At 29.6% G+C, this 23,576-nt stretch overlaps 3 protein-coding genes and 1 long non-coding RNA gene across 4 annotated transcripts in view; 1 reads left to right on the top strand and 3 right to left on the bottom strand.

The window, feature by feature from the left end:
* LOC136987457 (uncharacterized) overlaps nt 1-13,265 on the top strand; it is a 58,736-nt gene extending 45,471 nt beyond the window's left edge. Inside the window, exon 3 of the long non-coding RNA XR_010882617.1 lies at nt 12,837-13,265. This is a non-coding gene — a long non-coding RNA (uncharacterized lncRNA). The remainder of the gene's footprint in view (nt 1-12,836) is intronic.
* The window catches only part of Rpn6 (regulatory particle non-ATPase 6), a 53,863-nt gene extending 38,379 nt beyond the window's left edge, over nt 1-15,484 (bottom strand). The window contains exons 1-5 of the mRNA XM_067285193.1: nt 15,325-15,484; nt 4,508-4,606; nt 455-579; nt 196-267; nt 71-128 (exon numbers count right to left, since the gene is read on the bottom strand). Of these exons, the coding sequence (XP_067141294.1) occupies nt 71-128; nt 196-267; nt 455-579; nt 4,508-4,606; nt 15,325-15,433 (463 nt within the window). The 5' untranslated portion in view covers nt 15,434-15,484. The remainder of the gene's footprint in view (nt 1-70; nt 129-195; nt 268-454; nt 580-4,507; nt 4,607-15,324) is intronic.
* Nucleotides 15,485-21,001: 5,517 nt separating this feature from the next.
* LOC136987459 (zinc finger HIT domain-containing protein 2) lies at nt 21,002-22,457 on the bottom strand. Its single transcript, XM_067285194.1, has one exon. It carries the CDS (start codon nt 22,424-22,426, stop codon nt 21,311-21,313), a length of 1,116 nt encoding a protein of 371 aa, XP_067141295.1. The 5' UTR covers nt 22,427-22,457; the 3' UTR covers nt 21,002-21,310.
* A 185-nt stretch (nt 22,458-22,642) lies between these two features.
* LOC136987475 (dynein regulatory complex protein 9-like) lies at nt 22,643-23,275 on the bottom strand. The gene has a single exon (XM_067285209.1). The coding sequence runs from the start codon at nt 23,273-23,275 to the stop codon at nt 22,643-22,645; it is 633 nt and encodes a 210-aa protein (XP_067141310.1).
* Between the last annotated feature and the right edge of the window lie 301 nt (nt 23,276-23,576).

Here is a 23,576-nt window from a genome sequence, read left to right as displayed (position 1 = left end):
TTTGAGCTCTGATAATTTTTGTGTGTTTGAATTATGTAATTCAAGATTAATTGTGAGAAAAGAAACTTACCAAGTTGAAGAGCTTCATTATATTCACCAGTATCATAATAAAGAGCTATTAATCTTGCCTGAAATATAAGAGATGAATTTAAATAAACAACAAATTTGCACTGTTTAAAATAAAAAGAAAACTACCTCTAAAGACTGTCGCAGAAAAGTTCTTTTCTCATTTTTAGCCCAATTTATGCATTCTTTACATAACTGGACCTAGAAAAAACATTAAGTTTAAGTGATTAAGCTATGTAATTTGGTTTAAAGGTAGGAAGTTAGGCACTATCTTACACTAACACTAATAATTATTACATAAATATTGTAATCAAACTTAATAACTTGGAATATTCTGGAAGAAAAATTCAATCAACCAAATAAAATAATCTATCATCATTATCATTACCTCTTCACCAGTTGCTGCTTCCATGTCAAGAAACAAATCAACTAAAGCTCTAACCAGTTTAGCAGCTTTAGCTTTACTAATGTTATTCAAGAAAGGACGAGTCTGCTTGATCAAATCCCCTAGTTCTAAATATTTCATTAAAACAGTTTAATTAATAACAATTTTAATTAAAAGATTAAATATAAAATATAATACTTAAATATTACAAGAGATTATTTTATAATTTATATAAATAACTGATATATTTTAGTTGTTCTTTAATATACAAGATAGATAAACAATCCATAATGCTGATTTTTAAGTAATGCCAAATGAGTTATTAAATTATAGCCTGATAATTTGGGATTGGACAGAAATCTGTAATTTATATTTAGCCCTATATATTAATGTTATATTCAAGCTTTAAACAAATCAATGAAGCATGAATTGATATAACCATACATACAAAATACAAGCTTGAAAAATACACCTTTAAAAAGTTAAACCAAAAAATTTATTTCAAATTTGTTTATTTCCTTTAAAAGTTTTAAGCTGTTGCTTTTAAGAAACAGTATCGAAAAACAATTTAAAACAAAAAGGTTATCTATAGACACACACACATTAACTCATAACAGATCACATCAGTTTTTAAAAAAATTACTAGATAATGTGATTGAAATCATTGCATTTGTTAATATGAATGAAAAAATTTTTTATACTATAGAATTAGTCTGAAGATAACTGTTTAAAATGGTAGAAAACATTTATTTTTCTGTTAAATTATCATTTATTTGCTGGATTTTGGTGTTTTGCTACGTATTTTCAAAAAATTTTTAATTTAATTTTCATTGAAGTTAATGTAATTCTTGCTTATTGCTAAGAAAATTAAATTTAACAAAATCACAACAACATCTCACACTAATAATGTTTTAGTTGTTTGAGATATGAAATTTAATATATTTTTCTGTATCCCGAGTTCTTAGAGAGAACAGAATTCTTGTTAAAAAGAACTTTACAAGACAAAACATGACATCTCAATTGAAATAATACAAACATTAAAACATTAAATAAAATCAGGACTTTTAAAAAAGCTGTCTTGATTAATTTTTGTCTTGAATCTGAAAAGTCTCCTAAATCTAAATAATATAAGCAAAAAGATGCCAAATTTTCCAGGACTATTTTAAAACATATTATCCAAATATTACCTTACATGTTTCTGGCTCCATAGTATTATCCATATTAAATGCTTACTTTCAGGTAGTCAACTGTTTAAATTTTTCCACAAAGGAACATTTTCGTTCTATTTTAGAACAGCTTCAGCTTCTTAATGAACATTAGTCATTGTTCATTTTAGGTTGCTTACAACATACTTCTATTTCTTATTCCAGGACCCATTGCATTAAAATTGTGCTGTTTGAAATGGGCCCTACAGAAAGAAGTAGAAGTATATTGGAAACAACCTATAGTTCTTAGAAGCTGGTATGACATTAAAAATATAAGAATTCTGGAGCAATCTTTCATTTACATCTTAAAAAAGCATCTGATCATCATTAATGCACAGGACTCAAAAAAATTGAACACCAGATGGACAGAAGTGCTAGAAATAAGAAATTGGGAAGATGTAGCTAAATGATTACAAGACAGAAGAATGAAGGAGGCAGTGTGATATAAGCGTGAAAAAAAAAATTAACACGTTTATCTGAACTGGAAAGCGATGTTGATACTGCACATGCATTGGGTTTGATTTTAACAAATTAAAACGAAAAGGTAGAGTCTGAATTACAATATCAATTGATCTGTCAAAAATGTTCAAATTCAGTTGGAACACTGGCTTATGTTAATCTGTTCTGCGTTATTCCCAAAAATTTTTATGTTGACCTCATTGACCTGTGTGGGCGATTTTGAATATTTTCGTGTCTGCATCGGAACATTTCTGATACTAGATGTTGCTATACATCACAATTTTTATATTAAAACGAACTTTTAAAATATAATTTTTTTTGTTTTTATATTTTTCAATATATTTATTTTGTTTGTGCAACATAAAAAAATAATTTTTAATGACACAGTAAACACGATTATTATTTTTTAAAAAAAATTTGTTACACTTAACATCGACAAAAATTCAACATGGTGTCACAGGCAACAGAGAAAAATTTCAACATCAAATAGGTTAAGCTGAAGCTGTCCTAAACAAGATTAAATTTTTCCACAAAGGAATGTTTTTTAACAGTTGGCTATCTGAAAGTAAGCATTTAATATTAATAAAACATTACAAATTAATAATTGAATACATTTCATTGCTAGAGCTAGAGACACTATTTCATAGTAACTTCAATAAATATAATAATTATTATATAATTTATTAATGAATTTTTATTACTATAATTATATTTGTAACTATAATTAATTAAGAACCACCATATTATGAAATTGTATTCTATTTGAAATAATGAATTATTATTAAAAATATACCCAGAAAATCCAAAAGTCAAAAATAGTATGCTTAAATAATTCATGAAATAGAAACAAATTTTTAATAAACAGTGATATCCTGGTTTTCATTGATAATCTGTCCAAAAACAATTGGTGAAATCTGAAACCGAGGCAATTATTTCCGTACGAATCAATGTAAATCCAATTAATTTGTTCTAGACACTCCAAAATACGTACCAAAAACACATTTTATAGAGAATAAATATAGTGTTTAATACTAAAAACAATAAAAAATTAATATAAAAGACTAATGTAAAGAATAAATGAACATTTAACATGGCATTTGAAGGGCTGCTGGCTCTTTCTTTGGTCCCATGATGGAGCTAAAAGGAAAGAAAAGTAATGAAGTAGTTTGGCTAGACATGCGGAGTAATGCTCATACAATGAGAAACAATGCCACACTGAGCAGGAAAATGCACGGGTTTTCCTTCATTTTTGCAATGGGGCATGCCGATGAAATCCGAGACAAATTTTTTGCCGGAAAAGCCGACGATAACTAAAATCAATGAAAACTGAGGCATTACTGTAATAAGTTAATATTTTTAGAAAGTTTACCCCAGTTTTAGTTCACTACGAATTGAAAATTCAATACATTCAATTCATGCTGTTTGTTCTATTCTCAAATTCTGAGAAAAATGTTCATGATGTTACAGTAATTTTGTAGTAATTTGAAACTAAGATAATTTTCTAAAATATTGAATTCTTTAAGACTTTTGCAATGTTGTTCCTATGTTCTCTTAACAAAATTAGCTCAAGTTTCTTCTGTTAGATTAAATGATAAAGTTTTAAAGATTATTTTTGAAATTGTGCAGTATTATTCTGTTGTTGGCTAGATGGTCTAGTGGTTAAGGTTCAGCTTATCACTCTGAGAATCTAGGAACAAATCTGGTCAGGTTGAAAATCTAAAATTTTTTGGGGATAGTCCATCCTGGATATGTTGGGCTCAGCTGCCCTGTCGGGGCCTGGTCAAATCTACGACAGGGTTTGATAAAAAGACTCCTCGTGTTCACAGGGCAGAAAAAGGAGAAAAAAAAAATACTATTGTTTCACAGATGGTAAAATAATTAATATTTTTAAATAGTTCAATAGAAAATTAGTTTTTATAGTCTAAGGAATGATTTTATATCTCAACTGCTAAAGAAGACTATCATAAATTTTATTACATCAGCAATGAATAAAAGAAATTATTCACACTGTTAATATAAAGTATTAATTTACAATTGTGCCAGTTACAAAGTCAATAAATTTATACATAAATTACAATTCTAAAAATTAAAATTTTTAAACATTTAAAATAGAGTTGATATATCTCAAATTATTTAATTATATATCAATTTAATATTAATGAATAAATTTTTGACTAAAATAATAAATTATAAAAACTCATTGTTCTGATAATTAAAACTAAGATACTTCACACAGTCCAAAGAATGACTATGCAAACTGTTGTCATCATTTGCTACAAAATTATTCAATTTGGAAATTAAGAAAAAATTTATTAATGATTTGAAGTATAAAAAAAAAATAAATAAAATTACTATTGAAATGTATTAACTTTAAAAAAGTCAAAATTCTCACCATTTGCTCTTCCATGTTTACTTAACAAAGATCCAAGAAGAAGAATACTCTGTTCCTTAATATGAATAACTTCTTCATTGCTAGCATCATTCATTTCAACTGAAATATAATAAATTTATAGTTTAGCAGTCTGTTTGTTTATTATGAGTTTATTATACTAAAGATTTTTAAAAAAATATAATATATAAATATAAAAACATGTTATTTTATAAGCAAATTTTTTAATAGTTTTATAAGCAAGAAAGATTAATGCAAACAAATAGTTCATATTTACAAAGTTGATGATAATTCTATAGTGGCAGAAATAACTGAAAGTTTAAATTTTTCTATATCAATATATACCTTAAAATAATTTTTTAAATGCATCCTTGTTTGTTCACTAATATTTAAAGTCACCTGAATTCCTTTTTCATTTCTGTCAAAATATGTAATCTAGATATCTAATAATGTAGAGAGAAAATTATTTAAGCTGTGAGAGAGCAATATATAATTTCAATTCTAAAAATGAATTTTGTTTACAATATTCCCAGGAACTAATAACAAAGCATGGCATCTGGATTGCATGTTTTCATACACACTAACAAAAATTTCATGGATGAAATTTGCTATGGCTAAGAGTCATGCAATAAGATCTTTGGATTCCACAGGTATCTCATACACTAACCTCTTTAAATGACCTCACAGGAAGAAATACAGTGGAGTCAAATCAGGTGATTGTGATGGCCATGCCACTAGTACATATCTATCAATTTATCTTTTTCCACATTTTCTGACAAATTCCACATGGAACATCTTCCAACATCTTGGGTAAAAGAATGCCATTAAGAAATTAAATAAAACCATAAAATGTTATCAGACTTTTCATTGTTCTTTACCAACATTTATTTTAAAAATGGCTCAATTCTGGAAATGGGTCCATAGAACAAAAGTTGATTTACGCTGTTCACTACAGACACCCCTCCAAGTTTGTATAGAAATGATGCAAACACTATATATATATATATATAATCTTAAGAATAACAGAAATGCTCAACAGTTCAACAATTTTAAATACACTGAAATTAAATACTTAAAGTTTAATTGTTAAGCAGTAACACACACATTAAAAAAATTAAATGAACTAATGTGAAGTAAATACAAAATAAATTTGTATTAAAAATATATAACCACCTATAAAAAATAAATTAAGAACAATAACTCATATTTCTTAGTACGTATATTACTTCCTGTATGCACTTTCCATAGATCAAGCATTACAGTGTAGTTGTAGTCATGATTTATGGAGTAATATGTAATTTTGAAATGTGAACTTATATAACATAAATCTCGATCATATATTTTATTATATGCATAAAAATTAAAACAACAAAACACAATATATTCACAAAGAATAAAATAATGCTTGTAAAATGTCTTCTAATTTCAAGAAACTCCTTATTAAATCTCAAAAATCTTAGTAAGTGATGTTTACAAGCTATTGTTATGTACGCACTCATACTCCTAGATAAAACTGATATTATAGAGGTCTTTTTATTTATATGCATTAAACTTTTTTGAGGTTAATTTGGCTTATCTTTAAAAATACAAACATCCTGTAGTTTTCTGAAGTTTACATTTCATAAAGATATAACTCAGGAACTAATCAGCAGAATTACATTATATTTCACGTGGAGACTTCTGTAGTATATTTGAAAACAAGAGTTAGTTACAAAAATGTCTGCTAGGACAGTAAGTAGCATTGTGACACCATAGTGAATAACTCAAAATATCTCAAAACTAAGATACATTGTGTAGCTACTCAATGGCTTAATCAGTATACTGGCTTCCATTCTTGGCAACATGCTGAAATTATAAAATCACATGTTCAAATGTCAGAATATCAATCATGCTGTTGCATACACAAACAGTTTTATCATGTGTATTTTAAGTTTTCAGACATTTTGAATGTCACAGTGCCACTTATCACCCTAGTGGACATTTTTCTAATTTTCTTCTGTTTTCAAATAAAATTCCATCACCATAGAAGTCTCCATGTGAAATATAATGTAATTCTGCTGATTAGTTCCTTAGTTATATCTTTTTGAAATGCAAACTTTTAATTATGAACACTGTACTTAAAAATTCAATGGAACATATTAACATTTTTGAATATTTTCTGAATTTCCAGAAACTGTTCAAAACTTCCACACAACTTAAAACAGAACAATATTTTCTCTACACGTAATTTATAATGTTTTTCAATACACACAGTTTGAAATAAAATCCAATCCTGTGATCTTTAAAGCTAACCAAATATGTTATTGAATCTAATTATTAACTAAATTAGTTTATACTATTAGTTCATTCTCATCTTAGTTCTCATTTTTCTTTTTGCCTTATTTTTAGACCTATCAATCTCACAGTCTATATGCATGGGTCAACTCATACCCTCACATCTTTTATTAATTATTAGGTAGCCTGATAGTTCAATCAATGTTAACTCACTCAGAATTTAAATTTGATTATCTTTTGTGCAAAACACAAACAATTTTTATAGTTATGCCACAAAAGAAAACAAAAGAGTTGCAATTAATTAAAAAAGTTATAAGGGTTCAAAAAATTCAGGCAAAATTAAATAATAAATAAAAATCTTTAAAAATAATTATAAAAACTAAATCAACAGCAAATAAATTAAAGCTAAAAATTAATTAAAACTAAAAATAACTAAATTTAAAAACTACAAGCAATTATTGTGTCATTAAAAATTGCAGCTCAGCATTGTGACAATCAAATCATATTTTTAATTAATTTAATTTATATGCTCTTCATCTCAAATTAGTAATGTCTTGCCCCTGTATACCATACTTTTCCTGTTAGCAATAGAATCATGCCAGTCATCTATCAAACTCCTTTCAAGGAAAAATTTTTAAATTGAAACATGACTTCTATTGCAAATTGGAAGTTTATATATAGTTAATTGGGGCATCCTGCCCTTAAGCTTTCCATATCTGGTCTTGACTTACATCTATCTAACTCAGTTCTCAAGATTAAGGAGGGACTGACAAAGATGACAGTGGAAATTTATAGGTCTACAATGTTTTCAAATTGCAGCCCAATAAAATTATTATTAAAGCTCTGGCCTTTACACCAAAACCAAAATTAAAAATAAAATGAAAATTAAAATTAATTAAAATCAAATTAATTTTCATATTTAAATCAAATTAACTTTTAAATTTACATTACTGTGTGCAGCAGTGACCAAACATTGATTTTAATATATAGCACACATAGATGAAATTTTCTTTCACTATTTTTAATTCTTTTTCTATTTATGTTCTTCCTTTCAGGTATTATGACTTTAGCTTCAATCCATAGTAGTTTTGAATCTTTAGATAGACAAAGTTATATTGTATAAATGTATAAAACACACATACACAGTAAAATCTGTGTAAACCTGAATTGCACAGTTCTAAATTATTTTTTCCATTTTGGTAAGTTTTAGCATTTTTCTTTTTTATCTTTAAATTATATAGATAAACATCATCCAATTACATTCATTTTTTATAATAAAATCACTTTTCCATATGTAAAGAATAATTATTAGGCTTAATCCAAATTAATCAAAAGTGATTCCAATTAAAGATGGGGATATTCAAATGCAAAAAGTTCTCAATGTTTCCAAGAACTTATGTTAGATATTCAAACAAGAGTTCATGCAACAACAAACAATCCAATCAGAGTTCCAAAAATTTGTGTCTAGCCCTGCCACCAGAAATTTTAATTACATTACAGTAATACAGAAACAAAGTTATTGTGATCTCACTTCTCCAAGAATTTTAACACTCTTAGACCAAGTAGTAAATCAATAGTTTTTGAAATAGGGATTCATTTGTATCTTATGTCTGTTTTCTTTATGATAGCCATTATGTCTGATGAAAGTACTGAGAAGACAAGTAGCAGCAGGCTCATGTGGTTATTTACTACTATTTAATGCATTAACAGACTAAAAGCTTATATTGGATATACAGTACTTATGCTTGAGTGGTACTGAGGCCCTACAGCTTTGATCATGTATGACATTTATTAGCAAATTGGCCACGTACATGAAATTTTGTTTCAACAGTCTCTTCTGTCATATTTGATTTGAAATATTTAATGGCTAATTCACTTCACAGCCTAGTCACAGGATAATAATGAACTCTGTCGTTAAGCGAGAAGAGGCAGTAGTTATGTAATATTATCATTTGTAATGTTTAAGTATTATGAATAATAAAATTATAAAACAACATAAGAAAAAATTTAACTTTACACTCAATACTTATCTTTATTATCATCATATAGAGTAAAATGCTACCTTACTAAGATATTTCAGGAAGTTAACTAGATTATTTTGCTGATATATTTACTTTTATTTTGAAAAAAATAGTCATATATATCAGCAACAAATTTAAAAATTTTAAGCTTTTAATTAACATCAAATGTTTTTTTAATTAACTTGCTTTATTAGAATAGAAAAATACTGTATAATAAGAATATCAATTCTCACAATGAAAAAATAATATGAATTTATTCAGTTGATGACCATTTGCATAATGAAAAAGAGAAAACAATTTAATACTCAATTTTCATATACCGACAAAATGGTTCCAGAATAGTGATGGCAAACCTTTTTCCAAAGGTAGTTCGAAACTGAATTCAAAATCTAACTCAAATATTTTATTTGAGTAATTAAAAAAATAATAAATAAATAAATAACATTACAAATTTTACTTCATTAAACTTTTTCATCTATATCAAAAAATACACAGAATTTGTTGTTAAGTGAAAAAAAAAAGATCATGTGATTATACTTTTAATAGGAAATCTACTGTTATTTATTTGATATAATTTTTCTGTCTGAGGTTCATAATAAGTGACCTTTAAAGACTTTTCTCACAAAAACTGTAGGACCATGCTTTCGCACTACATATGCAATGTTCTAAAATCTATCATATATTTCTTACAATTCATAAAAACCTGATACAGCAAGTTCTCGATTTAACAGACAAAAAAAAATTTTCTGTTCTGTAGGAAAAATTTAAAATAATTCACAAATAGAGCATGCTATAAGGTTGAAACAATGAGTCAATGAATATAAATTACTCAATGTACTGTACAGTACAGTACATTATATATAGTAAAATCTAGTCCTTGGCCAAGAGAACAGAATTTTGTATATATTTTAGTTCAGATAATTTGAAATATGCATACAATGAAATTCAAAGTCATTATCTGGTCCAGTGACCTACAAAAATATTGTTTAATCCAAAATCTTCCATCATATTACATGTTTATAAGTTTCCACACCCAAGTGGCAGTTTCAGTTTCACAAATTATACATTGTTGATTTATAGGATGTCCGTTCAAGAGCATTCAGCCATTGTACAATGCCAATGAAGAGAGAATATTTTTGATTTTTATGGAAGTAATCTGTGGCATTTAATTATTTTGGACCTTTTTTGCAAAAATCTGTTGTTTTAATGAGTGTTATTTATTGTGAGATCGTCACAATAGACTTACTTAAAATATCCAAACTAGAGTCTATTGTTTCTCCAGTTAATAAAGTTTATTTACAAAAGATTAAAAAATTAAAGCCTGGTATTGTGACAATCATATTTTTAATTTGTTTCATTTAAAATATATGCTCTCCACCTCAAATTAGTATTATCTTGCCCCTGTACATCATACTTTTCCTTTAAGAATAATGATGAGCTGATCACCTATTAACTGCTTACAGGGAAAAACTTTTGAATTGAAATAATGTGACTTCCAGTGCAAACTGGAAGTTCACATATAGTCAATGGGCCTCCTGCCCCTAAGATTTCCATATCTGGTCTCAGATTTCATCTATCTAATTCCATTCTTGAGATTAAGAAAAGACAGACGGATGACAGTGGAATTTATAGGTCTACAATTTTTTTTCAAATTACAGTGCAATAATTTCAAAGTCCATTAAATACATGTGAATATTCATGATAGAATGCATACTTATAGCTTTAGTTGTTAATAGAGCTTGTTTTCATCAGATCACATGATATTCGTAATCTTGAACTCAAGATGGTGAATTCTTCATAGAAATAGCTATTGATTCTCTAGATGAAATTTGCAGTAATTCTTATTGAAGTACTTAAGCTTCTTTTGTACATTATTTTCAGGTCTTGTTTTGAATGTAATTTGGTTATGTTTTCATTAAGTACACACCAACTGATGGTTTTTTGGAATAGCTTAAATTACTACATAATAACTCACAATATTAATGCATTTGTAAATGACACATGCGAAATTATATAAGATAATGTCATAATTTTATTCAAGAATTACAAAAAACTTTGATTCAAAGTTCAGATAATTCAAAGTTGTGCTGTTTTAGTCCCTTAAGTTTCAAAATAATGAGGTTTTACTGTACAGTAATACCTCGATTTACACGAACCCGGAGTTACGCAATTTTCAATTCTCGTCGATTCATCTTTTGTTTGAGTGCCACGCAACTCTTGATTACTCACTCCCCCATATTATTGTTCAGCTTACATGTTCGGACATGTCGCACGGAATCAACGCATAGCTACAATTTATTTTGTGGTTGTCGGAGTAGAATCGTGCAGGAACACGATTCCCTCCTTTTTGTTTTAACTGATAATGGTCGCCGTTACAAAAAGACGATTGAAGAAGCGACCATTGGAGTTTGAATGCGTATCCGCTGATTGGTCGTCAGACTGTCACACCACCTGCGACCTCCGATAAAGTTAGTTCAATTGAAAAGGGGTTACAAATTTTAGAAAATATAGACTTCAACGAAGAGCGCATTTCTTCTACAAAACAAAAAATAAAAAAATTATTAGCATGCTACAAGGAAATTTTGCGGGAGAAAAAATCTTTGAGCCGTCAGACTAATTTGTTAGATTTTATGAAGCTTTCTACATCAAAATAACTTCAGTTTACGATTTTAATAATATAATTTGTTATACATATGTATCATCTAAGATTTTATTAAACGTTTTTTTCTAAATTATTGTTTTCTTTAGTCTCTGGCCCCAATTAAATATAATTTGTATTTATTTAAATGCGAAATTATACTCAGACTTACGCAGTTATCGCTCGGTTCCACCTATCACATAAGTTTGGGGTATTACTGCACTATTATTTTATTCATACTTATACATTATAACAGCATTTTAATACATCTTACACATTTTTTAAGTTCATTATTAATATATGTTTTTAAGATATTTGATTTAATGGACTTTCAGAAATAGCAGGCATTCCTTTCCCCAATTAATCTGTTAAACAGAGTGTTTCTTTTTGTCTGAACTTTCTAAGCATTTAAATGCAGGTATCTCAAAATCATCACAGAGGTCACTGGTTTGTTGTCACTGTTCTAAAACTTCTTATATATCAACTTTAAATTACTGGAAATTAGAATTAATATGAAAATTAGCACCTTTAATCATCCAGCACAAATGTTTAACAAAATAAAAACGTTTTTGATCGTTTTTAACGGTCATCCTCAGTTAAAACTCAAATTAATAAAAATAATAATTAAATAAAATAATAAAAAATTAATAACATTTGTGCTGGATGATTAAAGGTGCTAATTTTCATATTAATTCTTATATATCTTTTTGTTTATTGTCTTTGCCATTTTCACTGAATTATTCAATGTATTTAATATCTAAAATACATTAAGCACAGTAGAAGATTTTAATCTTTTATCATATAGACATAATCTAAAGCAGGGATGGCATGGCAAACCTTTTCCAGTTTGCATGCCATACAGTAAGCACACTTGTATTTTAAACATTTATGCACGCTGAAGTTTTAGATTTTAAATAACAATATTGAAAGAAATGAAATGAATATGATTTAATTAGAAAAATGCAGACTGATAAAAGGATAATCAGATGATAAATCGAAAGGATGATTGAAAAAGACAGGTTATAAACGAAAATTGTATGATACGTTGATCATGTAACGTGCCAGATGATTTCTCCTGATGTACCACTTTGGGCACACATGCCAGAGGTTCACCTACCCTGACTTAAAGGCTCTTTTAACTGTTATCTTTTTACGGAAATTCACATTTAAGATAAAGAATCAAATTACGTTAAATATAAAAATTTTACATTTATAAATAACAATAAATTACAATGTTAACAGAGTAATTTAAAGACATTAATTAGTGTTTATCAGATTTATGAAATTATTTACATAATGTATATACCAATAATTTGTAATAAGCCAATACTTCAATTAAGTCAACAGTTTTCTGAGGTCCTTGGTAAGTTCCCTAAACAATAATATAAATTTATTTCAGGTAACTCAACACTACCATATAAGTTGACACATTCATTGCATCCTAGCTACCTACTGTATGTTAACGCTTTTTTACTACAGGTAAGTTGACAGCCTAACAAATTATGATTTAATAATTTTGCATTAAATACAATCTATGTCAATTTAAACTGGCTTTCCAGTGACTAATAAAAAAAAAAAAATCAATTTGCTTCACAAACTGGTATTTGATATTTCATTAAATCACCGTTAAACTTTTACCAGAAAAATTATTTATTAATCTAATGTTCTCAGCTGTCTAAGCAGCCATTTTCAGGATACAACAAAAAAAGGCCTGACGCGACAAATAGAATATAATATAGAATGAAATGTATGGAATTTGAATTAACTCAAATTTAGTAAAAGATCATAACAAAACTTACAAATAAAATAAGATAAAAATAAAAGCATCAAGAATGGTATAGAAGAAAAAATGCATAAAAAATAAAATATACGTTGAGTGTAACTGCAAGCCAAATTGCTAAATGAAGACAGAGTATGCTAAGTTAACACCTTTACTATATTTAAACAAACACTTAGTTCCTTTTCTCAGGCTGAAAATACATACTGCCCATTAAGTATTTGTATAAATATAGCAGACATATTAACTTAGATAGTACAGTAGAGTCCCAAATACTTGACTTTTGATAACTTGACATTCAATAAAACTTGTCATGTCATCCAAAAAAAAAAAAACCAACATGTAATCCAAGTTTTACCTGTATAAAGTAACATTATGATCAAATAAATTATTGTTCTGCACTGCACTGACAACATTCAGTAGTAGCATCACTTCCACTTATTAACAAAGAATATAACTCCTTTCCAAGGTGTCACTGCAAAATGCCACAATGAGAATGTCACTAACTTGAAAGTAGCCACCAAACAGCCAATTTTTTAAAACTAAAATTGAACTATAAATAGAAATAGTCACTATTGGCATGTGTTTAATACATATATAAATATGCACACAATATCTTCACAAAAATGCCACATTTAGACTAGAATCATCACTATGTCAAAAAAAAAAAAAACTGTCCACACTGTCAAGTTTGCGGGACACTACTGTATAATCTGTCTTCATTTGGCAATGTATACTTTGTGTTCCTTTTATTTTATTTGTAATTTTTGTTATAATCTTTTCCTATATTTTATTCAAATTCCATTTGTTTTATTCTTTTTTGTTGTATCCTAAAAATGGCTGCTTGGAGCCAAAAACAAAGGATGATAAATACGTAAACAAATTTTGCGCACGGATCTAATTAGCCAAAGCACCACTCACACAAAGAGTAACCAAAACCGGTTTCGTTACATCGTAAACACCAAAAAATACACATTAAGATTTTCTGTCAGAAATCTGGTAGTCCGGGATTTTCCCATTAGTCAAAAATATCTGGTTATATAGGGCCTATTCCGTTAGTTTTTCCGTCTGTCGACCAATCCATTAATTAATCGTAGTGGTCTACTTTAATTAACACTACGTAATAATACTCATTTTAATCTCGATAACATATAATCTTTTACCGTGATCGAGAACTAACATTGCGGCATTCTAATAAGAAAAATGTCTATTATTAAATAATTTTCTTTATCGTTTCGGTTTACTCGACCGGTCGAATAAGGATCCCCTCGGGACGTCGACTTACATAAAATCAATCACACGCACATTATATTCGAAAGCACTAAATTTAAATATCTATCTAATCAAGTTTTACTCCAATTAACCGACTATCCATCTCGTCCAAGATATAAAACGTTCGACTTTTGGTAATTTGGCATTCCGGCATCGCATCTACCGAAAGGCCAAATTCTAAAAGCACACGTCTTGACGGAAAATATTTTCATCCAGACATAAAATCTATTAAGTGTTTTGTTTCCGTATTTATCGTCTAATTTCAAAGAGAAAAACAGTTAAAGTTCGCAATAATACTAATTACGCATACAAATAATTAAATTTTACACCACGACGTTAATTAACAAAGACTGAAAAATCAAATTAATCAATTTATAATTTCTTCAGTAATTCTACCATTATTCATCACAACAGCATACATTTACATTCTTTAAACAAAGTGTATGTATATAAAGTAACAAACTACACAATTTTTTAAACAGTAATTAAGTTATAGTGTTAGTTGTTTATTATTTGCAATGTTGTTAATGAGAAAAAAACATGTTTTTTATTGAAACTGATTAATTAGACAGAAGCAACAAATAACAACCAATCCCACTGTTTTTCTTTATAACTAGAATAATAATATAAATAACCATTTGAAAAATATTGTTATATTTTAAACTGTTTAGTTACTTAATTATAATTATATGGATTTAAATATATAAAGATAAAAATCTAGTTTGATGGAAAATGAGTCAGCATTCTTCTTTAACCCTAAACACATAAAACTGAATAGGTCGATACGTATTAAATTTATATATTAGTAAATTTTAACATTGGTTAGATGCGTAGTTACCGATTCGTTTGTGTAATTCAATTCCTTCGTTTTCGTTCATCTTGCAAGTCTCTTGAGCCGTGTTGAACAACTCCATAACGGCTGCCATGTTTTCCTCCGGAGACGACATTTTAGCAAACGTTGAAGTCGCCCCCTCGTAACATTATAACTGGATTCGAACGGATTTTCTCTTGTTTTTATTCAGCTTTCTATCGATTTAATTATTACTTATAATTTTAACATAATTCAAAATATAATATTTGTCTGGTGTTTATAAGTACGGCTATAAACGGCGTGAAATTAGCACAATTATTTACCAAGGACCTTGATTATTTACAGCTTTTCCCGCCAAATTACAGCGTGTGGTACGAAGTGTATCAATTGCTTACAAATTTTATATAACGTCTTTTGCGTACGTTTAATGATAATTTTTCACATCGTATACGGTACCTTAGCGGGATCCAAAACACAATCTAATATTTGTGAAATTGTGAAGTAGATCGGATATATTTCCAAGACATTTTCCGGAAGAATAGTTTTCAGGACCGGATAGTAGTTTAATCGGGAAGATATGGGTTAATTAATAGTGCCAGCCGGCCCTCTTTCTAAGTACTGACTGAATCGATGGGCAATATACATCGTTATTAAGCTGACTAAAGTTACTTGATGCCAAAACGGGACAGGAGAGCCGCAGTTATTAAATACAGAATGGACATTATTAAGTTCTGGTCATTCGCTATTTTATTATGAAATATATAGCATTGTGATTCTCAGTTTTGCTTTATAATTAGCATTACTTTCGTGTTTTCAATATTTAATTTCAACTTCTGTTTTGGCCACGGAATTCATGAATGAAAATATTTCTATAGCGGCTATAGTTTCCGAAAAACAAACTAATTTTATCAAATCGTTAAAATTTGATAGGTCGGAAGAATTGGAAAATAGGTTGAAACATTTGATAGATTGATGGAATTCAAGATCCTTTTCGTGCATTCATTAAATATTTTGATTCACCCATCAGATACATCGATTTTTTCTTTGTTGAAATTCTTCAAGTATTTGGTTATTGTTGTATTTATTAGCGCCCATTGATCGAATTGTCGAATTTTATAGGTTTCTGTTCCTGTAATATGTACCTTAAATTCCAGTAGCGTGCCGTGGCGTTTGATGATAGGGAAGCTGTGTTTCTTTAAGAAGCCGACTTTCAGGGGCAATCAGTTAATTGCGCGTTAGTAATGGTCTAGGGTCCATTCGTACATGGGTGATGGCTGTAGAGACAAAGACAAGAAGTATCTGACAAAAAACCGTTTATTTTAACATAAAATAAACATACACTATGTACAAAATAGTTTGCTTTAGGACAATCAGCCGTTCGGACGTCCTGGGCGTCGATGTGGTTCTTCGATGGGCGATCGAAGGTGGCCCCGGGACAGTGGCGTTGACAAGTCTGTGAGGCACGGGGAGACTTCGTCCGTTGGAGTCGGGGACACGATCTAAGTCCGAAGTGGCACGGGTTACAGGTTGGCACAATAGACGAGAAACTGTTTTTTTTTTTTTTTTTTTTTTTGCGCGTTGACATGCGTTTTGGTTATTCGGAACGTTAACCGAGTGCCAGGTGTCCTCGATTGTCGGAGATTATATCAATCACCGTTCTTTCTTTCATCCATTTTGATTGGTCGTTCTCCCACAATCACGCTTCCCGAGTGGTTAATCCCTCGTTACTAAACGTAACGAGACTCTTACCTGAAGAGCGAGAAAAGTCAAAATCGAAAGACGAATTCGATCTTCCACCGATCATAGGACGACTTCCTCCGCGATTTATGGTTTCTGCCTGGCAGTTTGATATAAACAATGGGTGTCCGACTACAAACGACTTTTACCTATGTTTTTTTAAACTAATAAATTTTTCTCTAAATTAACCGTTTTTTCGCGTCTTTCGTGACGGGTCAGACCCGTCCGGTACATGACATTTCCATAAAAGTTTTAAACAAATACTGGAAATGATAAAAATAAACAATTTATGTATTTTAGTTCTAAAATACAAATAATACATACATAATACAAATTGATACGATAGAAACAATGATAGAAAAACTTGTTTTTTTAATTTTTTATAAACTAACTCTATTCGGCGATTTTTCCGCAAAGTCGTTAATTACTTTATCATAAAAGTCGCTGGTCGTCGACTCCATTAACGTATTTAAAAGCTCTTTTTCTACCGAAAGCAACGCTAGCGACCACAATTTTTCCTCCGACCCAGTGTTCCTGCCCAATGTATGAATTCGCTTCGTGGTCGAAAAACTACGCTCAACAGACGCACTGGTGGATAGTACCGTAAAAATTAATGATATTAAATCATATAATTCTTTTAGTGCGTCTTTGTTCTGATCGACATTAATTATAATACTTTTTATGTCTAAGAGTTACTTGTCAATATAGTCCGGACACAAATATAAATATTGCGACTCACTACGTAATTGAGATAAATTAAAAAATTTCCCATAAAATTTACTTAATTTAAAAAATTAAAACACGCTTGGAAAACTGTTTTTCATAATATTAAAATTATTAACATCTAAAAGTGATAAAAATTCTAAAGATTTTGTCTGAAAATCTGTCAATATATTAATACATATATTAATTACATATATTATATTACAATATAATTAAAAGAAAATTACAATTAAATATAACTTTGCAAAAAAACGTACATAAAAATAACATTGAATACTCTTTACTTTTTAAATCTTAAACAATTCACTTAGTCAGACAGCTCCCTACCCAGTGGCTAAGGGATAGAATCGTTGGAAGCGTTACACGTGTGTATGTGTAGTTTCCACCAGTTAAACCGGCTGAGGTTGGTGCTCTGTAAAGCGCACGCGCCAATGCCCTCTGGCTGCTTTACACATTCAGTTATTCTCGCCGTGGAAGCTGTCTCGGATGCGCTTCCATTCCGCCACTAACATTCGAATATACAAATATACAATAGCTATCTTATCGTTGTTTTCACATATAGTATAGAATTTTTTAATAAGATACATAATGCAGTAATGATAAAATATTAATTTTAATTAATTCAAAGTACGTTAAAATATGAAAATTTATATTTTAGAAAACACAAGGGAAGGTCATTGGAAGATGGAAGCGGCGCTTCCACCGCTTCCAATGACGGCACGCCACTGTTAAATTCGTTTAAACTATTCTGTAAGATATACTTCATGCCATTTCTTCTTCGGTAATTATCTATCCAAATTTATGACCCTTATCAACGCAGAATAAACATTTTCTAACGAATCACAATTTTGGAATACAATATAGAAATATATTTATTATATAGAGAGCCAAGTTTCTTGATTTTCAAAAAAGGAACAAAAGTGAAAATTTTACTAAAACGACAAGACAACCGAGAGAGCAAAAGAAAAAAGCTACTGTCCCAGTCAAAAAGGTCAGCCTAATCATAAGGAGTTGTTATTTCCGTTTGCATCCTCGCTTTTTCAGTGACAAGAACTCAACATTAAGAAAACTTGAAAAAAAAAAAAAAAAAAATGCCAATTCTTCCAGTTGTATTATACTGTGACTTGAAGCACGCAGAGAAGTTTTTGCATGCTTCGAACGGACTGGTACTGTAGTTACGTGATACTTTCCTTCAGTTGTGAAGAAAGAACCTGGCATCAGGTGCAATTACGTTTCTTTTAACATTAAATTCAAGATTTTGTAATTCTTTCGTGAAATCAGCAAAAACACAGTTACAAAAATAAAAATGTGTAGTAGTTCTGACGTCATCATTACTTCACTACATCATGCGACTGCCTCTTCCTGGTCAACCATTACGTGTTTAGCTCCTTTACCCGAAGTTAATGCCGACGTAATATTAGATTGTCGCAAATGAAAGTGGCCTATTTTTACTTCTGGCGTTTATTAATTTAATTTAAAACTTACATATTCAATCAAACTTGTCTCCACCAATATCAATACAGTTTTCTCAATGCAATAGAAATGCACTAACGCCAATTTGATAAAAATCACGAAAATGAGAAGTAAAAAGTCATTAAAGGTACTTTTTATTGCGTCCTCTTTCTTGAAGATTTTCCTTGACTGTCCAAATGTATAAAAAAGTGATAGTCTGTTAGCAAAAAATCTGGAAAATAAGGTGGATGAGGAAGAATTTCATTTGTATGACGAATAAAGAACTGCAGACCTTCAAATGATGCTCCTTATCTCTCTCACTGAGTTCTCGTGGTACCCATTTGTCGAGCTTCTTGACATTCCCTAACGTGTTTAGATGTCGAGAAATGGTTGAATAATGCGATTTCCCTGACAGTCAAGTGTTGTTCTTCAATTCTGATTTTTGATATTTGTGTTTCCGGGGTGAAATTTTTTGTACCAATGCCTGGTGGCTTGCTCATTCACAGAACATTCACCAAAAGTTTTATTGGTATTTCGGGTTTCTTCGGCTGCATTACGTCTCTGTTTATACTCGTAAAAGAAAATTATTCAATTTTTGTTTTTTCATGCGGTCAGAAAAAGTACTCTTAAATGAGTTTACATTTTTTAATTTACATATACGTGTGCTCTTCCAATTGCAAACATACAACACTGTTCACATGGAAAACAATTGAACTACAAGATAGGAAAATTGAAATTTTAGAAAATGCCATTTCATTTGCAATGACCCAATATGTGGAAGGCCCCACGGAAAAGTTATGAAAAATTCACATAAAAAGGAAAATGTATTAAAAATTTAAATCATCCAAATTAATTTTTTTATTAAAGCAAACACTAGATGAATATCAAAAGATTACTTTTTGCAATAAGTACATCATCATATATATTAAGTTATATGAGAATATACAAAAGTGATGTTATAATAAGCTATTATTCAGATAAATAAAATTATTAGTCATATTCCTTTTTTTTTTTTTTAAATTCAATTTTTAATACTAAAAAGAAATAAGTTTAAGATATTTTAAAACTAATGGTATCAATTTTTCTTTTATGGAAGAAAAATACTATTTTATCAGTACATTCATTTGAATATTTTTTCCTGACCTTGATTAACCTTGAATAGTAAAATTATTGTTTAACATAACCATATAAATTCATATTTTTATTTAAAAATATTAGATAAATTCTGTCAGACATGTTATTTTATTAATTAAAATAAATAAATACACCAATTCACTGTGTCTTGAACAATCTTAATTTTATTTGAATTCTTTTCAAATAACTAAATTCAAAATAATTGAATTAGAATATATAAGAAAACAAAATTATTTAGTCCAGACAGCCAATAGTTTTATTCAAAGAAAATATTTGACCAAACATCTGTCTTCAACTTACAAATCAATTATGATTAGAATATATTTGAAATTAAGGACATACAAAAATTCTTATTGTAAATTTTGTTCTACCATAAGAATTATAATACAATTTGATACACAACCTAGGTGCAACATACTACATCCATATTTTATGCCAGTAATAGCATATGTTTAAGGGATGGAATCTGATGTGAACAAATATAAATTAATATATAACACAGAGAATAACCTTCTGCACTTTTTATATTAAAATACTTTGTCTACATTAGTTTTTATAAAAATCTTGTAACATCGCTTTATCACATATTCTTACACGATGCCAATGATATCAAAAATGCATGGATGTGATTATTAAATTCTTTTCTGCAAGTTTTTTTTTTAAGTTTGCATAATATTTATGTAATATTTTCTAAAAAGTATGTTATTTTGACTAGAATCTTTCTATGTAAAATTTTTACTTTTAAAGTTTGTTCAAAGATACTTTACCGCTTCTAAGTTATATTTAAAACATTGGCTTCGTGAACAAATGTTATTTTTATGTTGCATTGTTTTATATTTCAGAATTTATGTACATATGTATGTAAACCTTAGATACTTTTTAGAATCAAATATAATAAATTACTTTAATAAAATTTATTTCTAAAAATAAATTATATATAATCTTAAAACAGTAAGTTATGCACAATTTATGTTAATTCTTCTATTATCGGTGTTTTCTTCCTTTCTATTTTAACACGTGGTAACGTGTTTTCGACCGAAGATATATATTCTATCTCCAATTCGGAAATAAGCTGCCGAAAAAATACACTATATTCCACACTCCAGCTCGTAAAATATTCCAATTTTTTAATGGATTTCTTTAATTTTTCTTTCTCGAATAACACCGTACTTTTATTTTTGAAACGACCCGAGCATTTTTTCACTTCTTTGAATAATTTAATCATATCCAATAAACTGTTTATCACGGATTTCTCGGGCACGCACGAGTCTGTGCTTTCGAATATCGAAGACACCTCTTTTAATAATTCCACCGCCGCTTCTCGTACCAAACGGAAGTCGCCGTTTCCTAAGCACAGTTTCTGGATACAGTATTGTACTGCCTCGCTTACGTTATTAAAATTTACGTCGGTATATAACACGGGCGAAAGGTATACGATAGCGCCGACCGTCTCTGCAGGAAAATCACGGTAATCGCCGTTATACCTTTTGGCCACATATACGTAACCGTACACGACATTTACCAGATTATATTTTACACATTCCGAAGGGAGACGAGACGTTAGCCGACTTAACGGTCGGACGTCCGGCGTTCTATCTTCGCCGGAACGTAACTCTTGAACGTGCGGTTTTCGTATATTCCACCAAGGGGTCCAAACCGGCAAAATAGTTTCTACCTCTTCGCTATTAACTATTTCTTGAAATCTGTCTTTTTCATCTTTGGTTAGAAACTTCCAGAGATCTTCCTCTTTTAAGTTATCAGAACTTTGAATAAAATTAATTTTATTTTCAAGGTCATCATCATCAACTTCTTCATCATCATCTATTTCTTCTTCACGCAACCGTTTTAAAGTTTTTAACATTTCTAATTTGGTATGAGCACATTCTTTCCTATTTTTCATCTCTGTCATCACCCATGCTTTGTAAAACTCTTCACTGCATTGCACGTGCTCGTTGCACTTATAACACTTAACGCTACAATAGTTACAGTTACAGCGAGGACAAGTGTATTTCGCCTCTCTGCAACAAAACTTACACTCAACTTTCTTCGCAGACGTCACAGATTTATCATTAACAGAAAACATGGCCTCGTAACACTAACGTAATAGAAACAACAGAAACACGACTACTAAAGTTCAGTGTTGCCAATTAACTATTCTTATTTAAAAAATAACACATTTAAGAAAAATATTGTATACAGAAAAATACGTTTTTAAATTTTATTTTCTTTCTTTCGTGCAGAATTCTGCAAAATTTTATGAATATTCAAACTACATCGCGTATTACAGATTTTTATTCAGTTACTCTAAAAGATTCTTATTCTCCTTCGTTTTACGTTTTGTTTTCTTATTTGTGAAGAATTTTCTTTGTAAATAATTTTTAGAAGCTGCCTGAATAAGTATAGCAGCCACTCTCTCTCTCATCTTATTTTTCATATTCGCGGCTTCGTTGTTTCTTCTTGCGATCACCTTCCGACACTCCTCTTCAATGGGATCGATTTTGGCATTGATCGTCTTGCAATCGTTTCTAATCTTATCTATCTCTCTCTGATATCTAGCACACTGGCTTTCCTTCTGAAACATAATTTTGTCGAATCTTTCGATTTCTTCTTTTAAACCACACGCCATAAGCTGCTTCTGCCTCCTCCGCTGAACTTCCATGGTGTTGTGTGCCGTTCTCGACTCTTCTAATTTCTTATTAATCGATTTAATTTCGCCATCGATCTCTTGGCACTCGAGTAAATAGGTGGTATATATATCGTCGATCATTTTCCTAGTTAGCTTGACGGTTCTGAAGATTTCTGCTTGCCCGACTCTTTCGGCAAAGTCTATCTCGCCCTTTACTCTACATAGAACGTGTTCTACTTCTTTCAGTTTCCTATTTCGATCTTCCAATAAGCAATCTAACTTATCCTTTTCCAGTTCTATATCCATTGTGTATTTTCCGATGTTTTCTTTCAAGTTAACCATTTGCCACGTTCGTCGGCCGTCTTCTCCGGCGCTTTCATCACCCGTTCTTTGAATAAATCGACTAAGGTGTGAAATTTCTGACAAAAACAATAAAGATTGCCAAAATTATCCGACAAAGAGGAAGCGGAATCGATCAGTCGCTTAATGAAATCGCTATGCACCGGCAGCTGGCTGTATATTTTTCTCATATCTTTAATAAATTCGCTGTCTTTCTCGGGATTTCTCATCGAGTGATGCATTTCGCTTTCCGTTTCTAGCCAATAAT

Source organism: Centruroides vittatus, unplaced genomic scaffold, assembly GCF_030686945.1.
Source record: "Centruroides vittatus isolate TY-2023 unplaced genomic scaffold, ASM3068694v2 scaffold_211, whole genome shotgun sequence".
Classification (NCBI taxonomy): Eukaryota; Metazoa; Arthropoda; class Arachnida; order Scorpiones; family Buthidae; genus Centruroides; species Centruroides vittatus.
The sequence above is the reverse complement of the archived record's forward strand: the minus strand, read 5'-3'. Positions and strand labels throughout refer to the sequence as shown.